The sequence below is a fragment of the Geotrypetes seraphini genome, chromosome 5 (genome assembly GCF_902459505.1).
Source record: "Geotrypetes seraphini chromosome 5, aGeoSer1.1, whole genome shotgun sequence".
NCBI classification, from domain to species: domain Eukaryota; kingdom Metazoa; phylum Chordata; class Amphibia; order Gymnophiona; family Dermophiidae; genus Geotrypetes; species Geotrypetes seraphini.
The window spans coordinates 216,409,770-216,421,779 of NC_047088.1; the positions used below are offsets into that span (position 1 = coordinate 216,409,770).

A 12,010-nucleotide genomic window follows, 5' to 3' on the forward strand; every position below is an offset into this window, starting at 1 on the left:
GGGGAGAAAAGTAGGATGACCAAGACAGGAGGACGATAAAGGAAGATTGACCCCCTCCACCCCGAGAAGCTGCACCTCATGTTTACTCCTTTAAATCCAACCTGAACACCATCTGTGTGGGGCAAGCAAGGGACCTCTATGGGATTCCACATTGGAGTATTCTCCTGAATGAAAGAGAAATACCAGAGGAGACTTGAAACAATGACAATCTAAGTAGGAGACAGACACTGTGAAGCAGAGACCCAGTTAAAAGAGATGCTGGATTAAGGGAGAATAATTGATGAAATCAAAGATAGAAGAGAAATCAAGTGAGATGAGTAAAATAGATGTCCCCTAGTTGAGAAAAGATATGATATAACTGAGCAAATGAACGAGGAAGGATTTTGTTCAGAACACAAACCCTCTCCTTTACTAATGCGTAGCATGGATTTTAGCACCGGCAGCTGCGGTAACTGCTCCGACGCTCATAGGAATTCTATGAGCTTTGGAGTAGCTACCACCGCTGACGCTACGGGTTGGTAAAGGAGGGGGAAAGAGTTATCTATGTAGAACTAAATTTCCTATCCAAAACTGGAGTGAGCCGAATTAAAACAGCTTTTCTCACTAAAATTGTGAAATAAAATTAAACTAGAAAAGGGGTGAAAATTAGACAACATTAAAGAGTGTGGTACATAGCAATGGGGAAAACTAATTTGTAAAAAAAAAGTGAAGAATACTTGGAAGAAGGACACCAAATAATTTGCAAATGAGGGATCCGGAACTAAGGAAGAGGGAGAAAGAGCAGGAAGGGCATGCTGGTGTGAAATTCTGACCAAAAGGAGGATATGAAAGGGGGAGGAATGATTAGAACACAAGAGCTGAATGGAATGGAAAACTATTGCAGACAGAGAGAGACACTGGGCCTAGGGGAAAAGGAAAATAGGTTCTGAGTATGCTAGGAGACTATTGCAGACAGAGAAAAAGAAACCTCGGGGGAGAGGGAAATGTTCAGTTGACTAGCAGCAGAGCTGGCAGATGCAGAAAGACAAAAATCTTGAAGAGAGGAGACTCTAACACAGGGGGTGGAAGGGCAACCTTTATACAGAGAGGGTTGCATGAAAGTCAGTACTATCCCTAACAGCTGCACGTTGAAAATTTACAAATGTGTCGTATAATTCATTGCCAGCAAAACTCCATATGATGATTGAATGAACATAAATTATTACCAGAATGGTTTGTTACCACACTTTCTTTCCAAACAGTTGCTAACATTGTCAAACAAGTATTGTCCTGTTATATTCTTCAAAGGTTCCATTGACAACAAAACTCTGCTTAATGAGGTTTGTATGAGCCATGGTCTCATGGGCAGCATAGCATTTTAGGGCAGGCTTAATGTGGCTCATGGGCCACAGGTTGCCCATCTCTTCTCTAACATGGATAAAGTGGAATGGAAGGAAATAGAGAGAAGAGATGCACATGGCTGGAAGGGAAAAGGAAGAGGGGGAAAGGTGCATGTGGATGGAGGAAGGGAGGGGCATGAACTTGGGACACAGAAGGGAGGGAGGGAATAGAAAGGGAGAATTGATGGGCATGAGTGTGTGAGTGAGAGGGAAAGAGATGGTGCACATAGGGAAAGGAAGAAAGAGGAAAATTGTTGGGCATAGAGAGAGAGAGAGAGAGAGAGAGAAGAGTAAGGTAGAGATGCATGGGGAAGAGAAGGATGAAAGGGAGAAATGTTGGAGGATATGGTCATGGAGAGGGAACAGCAGGACAGATTGAAAGGGATGCAAGGTGGAGGAATGTTGGACATAGTGGTTGAGTGAATGGAGAGAGAGATGTGGCATGTGCTGGAGAGGAGTGATAGAAGGAGAAATGTTGGGTATGGGGCTGATGGGCAGTGGTGAAAGATGTTGCACATGATCTGGGGGGATGAGAGAGAGAGAGAAATGGATGTGGCAGTAAAAGGGGTGGGAGAGATGCACCATGGATCTCTCTCTCTCTCTCCCTTTACAGCAAGGGAGGGAATGAGAGAAAGACAGATGGACAGTGAGAGAGAGAGAGGGAGACATGTTGTCAATAGGAGTGGAAGAGAGAGGAAGAAAAGTTGGACTCATGGAGGGACAGAGAGAGATGTTGGTTGGGGAAGGGAATGAGGTCCGGAGGAGAGGAAGCATACAGGAGGCAGAAATAAATAAATATCGGATGCACAGTCAGAAGGAAGTGCCACCAGAGACTAATAAAATCACCAGACAACAAAGGTAGGGAAAATGATTTTATTTTCAATTTAGTGATCGAAATGTATCAGTTTTGAGAATTTATATTTCCCTAGCAACAGCAGCAGATGAATCCAGAGACCAATGGGATAGCTCACATCTACCAGCAGGCGGAGATAGAGAAACTGATTAACAGGTGGTGCTATTGGCTGGTACTCCTCCTGTTTATCCAGTATTCTCTATCTCCCAGCAGGAAAAGGTCGCTATTCAACTAGCTCCTGAATTCTGGCTGTGGCTGGAACTTTATTTTCTCCTGTTGAGGTTTCTCTTCAGTGAGACTGCCATTCTGTTTCTCCTGTTGAGGTTTCTCTTCAGTGAGACTGCCATTCTGTTTCTCCTGTTGAGGTTTCTCTTCAGTGAGCTGGCAGTGCTATTTCTCCTGTTGAGATTTTCTCTTCAGTGAGACAGGGGTGTCCGGCTGAACGGTGCCGGCTTTAGAGGTTACACCTGGGCCCCCCCAGGTCCCTGCCTCACCCTCCCTCCAGTGATAGAGGGTCTGACTGGGTCTCAATATTTTTCTTCTTTCCCTTCTCTGTAAAATTAAAAAAAAAAAAAGAGACCACAGTTCCTCCATTCTGCCTGGTTACTGCTGATCAACCAGATTTAACTGGCTTCAACCGGCCCTAACAACAAGTTTGTGAGTATGTCTGTTGAACTTCAGGTTCTGTTTGGGAGTCTTAGTAATGTGGGTTTGGTCAATGTACGTTTAAGGCATGGATATTTTATTGAGGCTAAGTTTTATGACTAGAAATCTGTGAATGGAGCCAGGACTTCCCGCCCTTTGCATGCACGTGCTTGGTTTCCTTGTTGGTTACAGCGCGGCAGTAGCGGTGCAATTTCATGCTCACACTTGTTCTCATTGTTGAGTTTCAGTGCAGCAATAGTAGTCCTCTTTATTCTGAGGCTCTCTTTCATCGGTGTTTGTCACGACCATGTGCAGCTGATTGTGCAGGTGCCAGTTTATAGCAGCATGAGATTGGACATGTTTTTCCGGCGCTGTGGGCCGTACTTCTGGTTATTCCCTGAGTCTGATTTTATTTCTATGCAAGCCGCGGCAGGGTAAATTTTGCGGGGCTTGAATCCGACTATGTTTCTAGGAGCGTTGATGCAGCGGCCACGTGTCAGAATCAGGCGTGCGCTTGGGTCTCCGGCGATGGCGGGAGAGCTGCAGCGTTCCGGTAGTTTATTTCCAGCTGACTTTGGTCAGGGTATGCCGAGGCTTCTCTCCTTTACAGTTCAGACAAGTTGTATGTGTTTCACCAGCTTTGGGGCAAGCTTGGGTAGCTTTATTTGTCTATGTCTGTGTTCCTGCTGTACTCCCTTGAAGGAAGCTGCTTGTTTAATCGGACTCTGGGGTTAGCACTCAAGGGGTTTCCCAGAGAGACTCTGACCTGTGCTAGGTCACCCAGTCTCGGTTTGTCTCCGGACTGGGGTGACATACGGCAACTCACGGCACGGTGAGATCAGCAGTAAGATAGTGCCCTATATTTCACACAGGTATCTTATTGTCTCTCTTGGGGCCCTGCAGATTGAGCCTTTGTCTGTTGGTAACTGTCCTTATTTGGGCCTCTGTGCTGAGCTGCATGTGTCTAGTAGTGGCACAGGATATATATGCCTAAAGGTAGTACAAACAGTTTCCAAGTTCGGGCTGTCTCTATGGGCATAATGACACTGCGCATCTTCCTGCGGCCAGGACTCTCTTTCTCTATTTCTGAGGGGGCCTGGACTTCAGATTTCCATGCTTGTCAAGCTGGTTTCTCCTGTCACCATTTTCTCATGGTACATGCTAGACGCCCCCCCCCCCCCCCCCCGACCAGACAGGAAGGGCTGTACAGCTCCTTTTAACCAGGAGCCAGTTACCTATTCTATCAAACCCGCGGAGGATCACGCGCTATGTGGCAGTTAGCCTCATCCCTGAAACTCTCATTAGCGATGTGAGCTTTGTCTGATACATGTAAGGATGCTGTTGTTTTCCACAGGGCGGTAGATGCAACATCTTGATTGAGTCTAGTACATATTCACTTTAAAGGACATATGTATTTCGCTCATGTTGCATGGGGTTAGTACTGTTTTCATGGTACCAGTATATTCCTCTTTACATTGTGAAACTTGATTTTTCCTAGGAGAATCTTCTTGCAGATCCTACAGTCTCATCCTGCCATTCCCTGACCTTCTGCACTTCATTCTGAGGGGATCTTGACTTCTTCCAATGACTCTTCAGGCTTTCTCATGAGGGAGAAGACACTATAATGTCAGGTCAGGGAGCTGTGAAGATTTTTCAGGATGCTTGCATCTTTGCATCCTCCTCAGGTTTCCAGTTCGTTCTTGGAGTCTCTATGTTTTGTGTTTCCCTTTTCAGTGTTACTGGTCCTCGGGACAGTTCTTGTAGTTCTTCGGGAACTAAGGGACGTTGTTCCACTTACTGCAAGGTGCCCGAGACGGGGCCATTGGGCTGGCTAGATCCCATTCTGCTGAATTAGTTTCTCGGGGTTACACATTTCTGCAGACAACCTGGGAGTATATTTACATTTTCTCTATGGACTCCGAATTGGCACTTGGTTTACCTGCCTCTCTTGGAGCGGCGCTTTCGGTTTTGACACATGCCATTTCGCCTACCCAAGGCTTCACGAACGTTTTAGGTGATGTGGGCAGTGGTACCATTTTGGCGCTACCAGGCAATTCATCTAATTTCTTCTTGACTGCCTGCTTGATTCGGACGACTTCCAGTCAGGCCATTTGACTGACACGAAAAGGGTGATATCTTTTCCTCAGTTCTTTACACGTGCATCTTTGAATTTGCACAGCGCTCTTTTCTCCTGTACTATTTATAGGTATATCGGGGTGATGTTTTTATTCATATAGGAGAGACATGTGTTTCTTTCCGGAGACTTGGGCGTGGGGTCTCGGTCTCAGATTGGTATTCTTCTTCGCTTACCATGACCAAGAGTATGGGATTCTGTATAGTTTCTGGGATCCATATTGCTGACTCCACTGGGGACTTCAGCTTGCTTTCCCCTTCTTACGCTACAGCAGTCGCTTTTGTTCCGGTGGTTCCCGGTATCTCAGGGCACCAATTATTTGGTATGCTCCTCCTGCATCACTCTGTATGATTTGGTGGCTCAGCGCGATTTCTCTTTTCAAGGCATGCCTCGGTCTTTGCTGGACTATCTCATGACCACTGACCATCCCGGGCTGTCGGGTTGGGGGGCTCGGTGGCTTCCATCCTCAGCTCCAGGAGTCTGGTCTTCAGAGGCGACTCAGTACTTGTTCATTCTTCTACTCTTGAGCAGGGTCAGGCTACCTTTCTGGAGCTTCAGATCATTCTTCCAGATTGCTGCTGAGGGTCCTTTTGGTCAGTATTAGGATGGGGGTATTTCTCTACAGCTTGGGCAGTAGGTGTTGTACTCATTGGCAGGTGAAGTTGTTCTGCTTCAATGGGTGGACTCTCATTTTCGTCTTCTGTTGGCAGATCCTTTTATGGATCAGGATAAGAATTTGGATAGACTTTCTCTCCGCGGAATCTGAGCATGGCCCATTTCTTGTATGTTACAGTGTACAGCGCTGTGTACACTCTGGAAAGTGTGCATGTTAGTAGTAGTGTAATCTTCTGCATCCTGGATATTGAGATTTGTGGCTCAAGCGTTCTAGCTCTTTTTATGGACGTGAGATCTCCTTGACCTAGACCTCATGGCCTCGTCTCTCAATTCTAAGCTTCCTAGCTTCTTTGGCGGGCCCAGGGAGTGGGAGTTAGAGGGGGTAGCTGCATGGCTCCTTTCTCGCTTCTGCCTTCTCTTTTTCAGTGTTTTCCGCTGGCTGATGATGGCTTGGATTTGCCATCTCGTGCTCGCTTTCCGGGCACAGTATTTGTAGAATCTCTGGATTGGCGGCGCCATCCTTACTATGCGGATTTGATGAGTCTTTCGACAGCCGGACTAAGAAGTTTCCTGGTATCTCCGGCTTTGCTCGCCTAGGGTCCGATCAACATGGATATTTGTACTACTTTAGTATTACAACCTAGTTTTTTAAAAAATCTTGGCTGACGTGTAAGGGTTATGCGAAGCAGGTTGTTTCTTCTCTTATCCAGGTGCTACGGACGTCTTCTCCTGTTGCTTCTGCTTCCTTTTGGAGGTTTTTTCCTTTTTTGGGTGCTTCTTAATGTTTGAACCACTCCAGAGTTCCTTTTTGGCACAAGTGTATTGCCGAGGGCTTAGCGTTCAATTCCCTTCAGCTTCTAGTGCCATTCTTGGCTTGTTACAAGGGCTAGGTATATTGCTTTTCGCTTACTTCTCAGCTTCATGTAGTTCAGTTCCTAAACAGAGTGCGGTATATTCATGCGCCTCTTAGAAAGCCCGGTTTGGGAGTACAATCTTCACGTACTTCTTCTCAGTTTACCGAAGGCTTCATTTCATCCTTGTCTTTTGGGACTCTAAAGGGCTGTACCGTTGAACATGGGGTTTCTTGTGGCCATGGCTCCAGCTCTGCAGTTTTCTATGTTGCAGGTCTTGTTCAACGGGGATTCCTATTTCTGATTTCCAAAATATGGGGTATCAGTTCGGATGGTACCACTATTTCTTTCTAGGGGGGTGTCATCCTTTCTTTTATGTCATGCTAGCTTTTCCTTCCTTCTTCCTGGGAGGAGAAATTGGGAGCAGTGCTTTTATTCACTGCATTTTTTGATACGTACGTAGCGTTCTCCGCGAGCTCGGTTTCTAACGACTTTTAGTTGTTTATATCTCCTTTTTGTATTCTTCAAGGGACGCCTCAAACGTATGGCGGCGTCCGAAGCCTCCATCGCTCAATGGGTCCAGGAGGACATTCTTTATGCTTGCTTGCTGGCAGGGAAGCGGGTTGCGAAAGAACTTCATGACCATTCCGCCGGAGTGATGGCTACTTCTTAGGCTCGGCCCAGAGGTTTTTTCCTTGGAGGAGATTTGTCTTGTGGCAAATTGGTCTTCTGAGAGTGCTTTCTCTCCGCATTTCTGCTTGGATGTGGGGGCGCATGCGGTAGGGGCGTTTTGTGCTTCGGTTGTTGCGGAGGCGGCGTTTGCTTCCCACCCAGATTGAGGATTGCTTTGCTACATCCCATTGGTCTCTGGATTCATCTGCTGCTGTTGCTAGGGAAGGAAAAATTATGTTCTTACCTGTTAATTTTCTTTCCCTTAGACGCAGCAGATGAATCCAGAGCCCCACCCTTTCTGGATATTGTCTCTCGGTTTTTTTCTTTTGCAACTTTCGCAGTTTGTTATTATGGCAGGTTGTTTTCTGTATTATTGCATTTTGAGATTTGTTATGGGAAAGAAGTTTTTTACATGCTATGCCTATTGATGGTTACGGATGCTTGGGCAGGGAGCTATACTGGATAAAGAGGAGGAGTGCCAGCCAATAGGACCACCTGTTAATCAGTTTCTCTATCTCCGCCTGCTGGTAGATGTGAGCTATCCCATTGGTCTCTGGATTCATCTGCTGGGAAAGGGGAAAGAAAATTAACAGGTAAGATCATAATTTTTCCATACTGTCTATATTTTGCACTATATTTGTCTATTTTTCTATAGTTGTTACTGAGGTGACGTTGTATATTTTAAAATCATCTGCCTTGACCTCTAGGAAAAAAAATGAATATAAATGATAATTAACATTTTCTCTATGTACAGTGTGCTTTGTGTTTTTTTTATTTTGTGGCAACCATTATGTATTAATAAGATTATACTGTGTACTGTTTATATATAAAAATGGATGGAAGAAATTGCATTACAATTTCAAGCTCCACCCCTGACCCCACCCCCATAATAGTACTATTATTATGGGGGTGGGGTCAGGGGTGGAGCTTGGGTGGGAGTACTTGGTTGATATTTGTTAGACTTAGGGGGTACTTGGCTTGAAGAAGTTGAGAAACACTGTACAGAACTATTCTAAATGACTGCCATGCTGCAGTAAGCCACTAGATGGCACAGCACTACAGTCACCTTTGAATTTGAGTTCTCTTACCACTGCATATATTACATTACTACATTACAATACAATACATTAAACCAATTTCTAGACCGCATAACCAGATAGTTCAATGCGGTTCACAAAAGAATAGTACAAGATAGACCCTCACTGCCATGAATGGAGCATTGGAAGCAATTGAAAACCTAGATTAAATCCACTGTACTTTGAGAGTATGACATTTTCTTCATTTTACAGCTCTTGATCCTATTTTGTATACAGTTTAATTAGTTGGAGGTTGGGTGGCGTTCTTGAGCCAGGGGTTGGAGGTTACTGAAGGAAAGGGCAGAGATATCAGATCCTGATCTATCAGAGCATGTTTGCGGTTTTGCTTGCTACAGGGAAGATTTAGTCCTGGTCTGTTAACCCCTAATGCAGTTGTGAGATTACCAAGTAGGATGCAACCCTGCTTGCTCAGGAAAAGCTGCCCAGCAGTATCTGATCATTGTACTCTTGATAAGAGGTGCTGGTAGCCTCTTTGTAATTTTAGGAGGCTTTACATTATCACTGTGGTGTTTTACTCATGTTCGATTTGTTGTAATGTATGTGATTCTGTTTGTGTATGTATTCTATTGTGATCCGCCTTGGGAAAGGTATGTATTATTATGTATTATTACAAATAGTCATATGGAACATGGTAGGTGATCTGTACTGGGACAAGATCTCATAGGACATTTATTTGAAACTCAGTGAAACTTAAATTTTGTTCCAGAATGCCAAAATGTATATTTTGTGGGGTAGCTGTATTTTATGTTATTTGGGGGTTTTTTTTTAAATGATTAAACAGTTCATGTTATAATATCAAACCTTTTTTCTTTCTGTAGATAATGGAACTTGGACTCAGCTGTGGCTTGTGTCAGAATACCATGAGCAGGGTTCCTTGTTTGACTACTTAAGTCGAAATGCTATTACTATAGATGGCATGATAAAGCTGGCACTTTCTGTGATTAGTGGACTGGCACATCTTCATATGGAGATAGTTGGTACTCAAGGTGAAACATTTTTGAGTTCTTTAAAATGTCAGCTTACATCTTTCCTTACTCAGCTGTTATCTCCTTCAGATTAGTTGTGGATCTCATTTCTTATTTGCCTTAATTTAATTTCTGATGTTTTCTCATTTTTACAGCCTGGGAAGTCTGTAAAAATGTACTGATTGATTGTGGCCACCTTTATGTTTCAAATTGCTCTTTTTGTTGTATACACTTCAGCTATTCATGCTTTACTTAGGTTCTTTATAATTCTGGTTGGGGGACTGGTAGGCTGGAAGGGATTTTGAGAACTTAAACACAACTCAGGGACTGAATAAAATCTAGAATGAAAAAAATGAAGATTTTAAGCTCTCAGATTCTATCACTGCTCCATGTGACCTTGGGCAAGTCATTTAATCCTTCATTGCCTTAGGTACAAACTTATGGGTAGATACCGTATTTTTCGCTCTATAGGACGCACTTTTCCCCCCCCAAAAAAAGTGGATGGAAAAAAGGATGCATCCTATGGAGCGAATACAATCCCCGCCCCCCCCCCTCCGTGGTCGTTACCTTATTTTGATCGCCGCCTGCTACCGCTGCTCCTAGGCTCTGCTCCTGCCACTGCTCCTGCCAGAGTAAGTAGAGGAAAGGAAAGGCCAGGCGGGTGCAATGATTGCACGCCGCTGGCCTAGAAGCCTTATCCCCAACGTCAATTCTGACGTTGGACTGAAGGTCCAGGCCAGCCATTGATGTCGGGGGTAAGACTTCTGGGCCGGCGGCGTGCAATCGCCGCACCCGCTTAGCCATTCCCAGCAATTTGCTCCGTGCCAGCTCTCTCGACCCGCTACTGAGCCAGGAGTCCAAATCCCCCGCCGCTGCTGCTTCGTTGATGTATCCTCACAGCGGCAGCAGTGGGAGGTAATTGAATTCAGGGGCGGGCGGGCGGGCTGGGGGGGCTGAAGAGGACAAAGGCTGGAAGGCAGTGAGGGAAACATAGAAGGAAGGAAGGAAGGGACAATTGTTGGGCCTGAGGAAAGAAAGAAATCACCAGACAACCAAAGTTAGGAGAAATGATTTTATTTTCAATTTAGTGATCAAAATATGTCAGTTTTGAGAATTTATATCTGCTGTCTATATTTTGCACTATATTTGTCTATTTTTCTATAGTTGTTACTGAGGTGACATTGCATATTTTAAAAAGTAATCTGGCTTGACATCTATGCCCTGTCCCTGCCTACCACTAGACCACCAGAGGGGGGACAGAGTACAAAGCCTGGCAGAAAGGGGGGACAGGGCGCAGAGCCTGGCAAGGAGTGTGGGGTTGGATGCAGAGTCTAGCAGGGAGAATTTAGTTCAAAATGTTATTTTTCTTGTTCTCCTCCTCTAAATTTAGGGTGCATCTTTTGGTCGAATGCGTCTTATGGAGCGAAAAATACGGTATATAAAATAATTAACCAGCAGGAGAGGCTCTTGCTCAGTTAAATCTTGGTGACTGCGGAACAACCAGATATTCAGCAACATATACCAGATAGTGCCACTGAATATCCAACCAGACCACTGCAGCACTAATTGGAGAGCACTAGCAGTAAGAGCTGACCCAAAAGTTTTCTGAGCTCCATAGATATTCATTGCAAGTACCTAGTTAGCAAACCAGGCTTGTAGGACCACACAAAAGGCAATCCTAACTATCTCCAGTTAATCTAATACAGGGTGCCCACAAAAACATTCCTTGATTTTAAATGGTTACATAAGCAAAATTTAGTGGAATATTCTTTCACCTTTGAGGATACAGTTTCATCAACTCATAAAGTTTCATATGGTATCTGTTGATTACATATACTCGATGTGCACCCCACCTGTTACTTGGCAAACATCGATGCGATAATTGAGCTCGAACCAGACTCTCTGAAGCATATCCAGCGTTATCGCGTTTATGACTTCAGTAATGCGTTCTTGCAGATCATCCATAGTTGTGGGTAGTGGAGGTACTACACATTGTCTTTCACGTACCTCCAAAGGAAAAAGTCACAAACAGTAATGACTGTTGATCTTGGGGGCCACTTGAGGAACACCTGGTCATTTTGTACGTTGCATTTTCTGAAGGTTGTAACTTCTGCACCAATTAGAACATAAGAATTGTACCAATTTCCAGATTGTTTATAAATATGTTGAAGAGCACGGGTCCAAGCACCGAACCCTGTGGCACTCCACTCGTGACGTTTTTCCAGACCGAGTCCATTTACCCCCACTCTCTGTTTCCTATCCGCCAACCAGTTTTTAATCCACGTGAGTATTTCACTCTCGATTCCATGGCTCGCAATTTTACAAAGTAGTCGTTCATGCGGGATCTTGTCGAACGCCTTCTGAAAATCCAGATATACAATGACCGGATCACCCTTGTCTATCTGTCTGTTTACTCCCTCGAAGAAGTGCAGCAAGTTCATCAAGAAAGATCTTCCTTTGCTGAAGCCGTGCTGGCTGGTCCTCATCAGATTGTGTCTGTCTAGGTGATCAATGATGCGGTCCTTTATCAGCACCTCTACCATCTTTCCCGGTACCGATGTCAGAGTCACCAGTCTGTGGTTTCCTGGATCTCCCCTCAAACCTTTCTTGAAGATCGGCGTAACATTTGCCACTTTCCAGTCTTCCGGAATCCTTCCCGATTTGATTGATAGATTGGCTATTAGTTGGAGCAGTTCACTCTTCCAAGAACAACTGAAGGAGTTCTTCCTGAGAGAGCTCGGTGACCTATTTAAGTTGCTTATGGCACCAGTGCTTACATTGACTTTTTTGGTACCAGTC

The 12,010-nt window shown here is 44.7% G+C and overlaps 1 protein-coding gene across 1 annotated transcript in view; it reads left to right on the plus strand.

Moving 5' to 3' along the window:
- Positions 1-12,010, plus strand: part of ACVR1C (activin A receptor type 1C) — a 67,147-nt gene that overhangs the window by 30,957 nt on the left and 24,180 nt on the right. Inside the window, exon 4 of the mRNA XM_033945951.1 lies at positions 9,065-9,232. Within this exon, the coding sequence (XP_033801842.1) occupies positions 9,065-9,232 (168 nt within the window). The remainder of the gene's footprint in view (positions 1-9,064; positions 9,233-12,010) is intronic.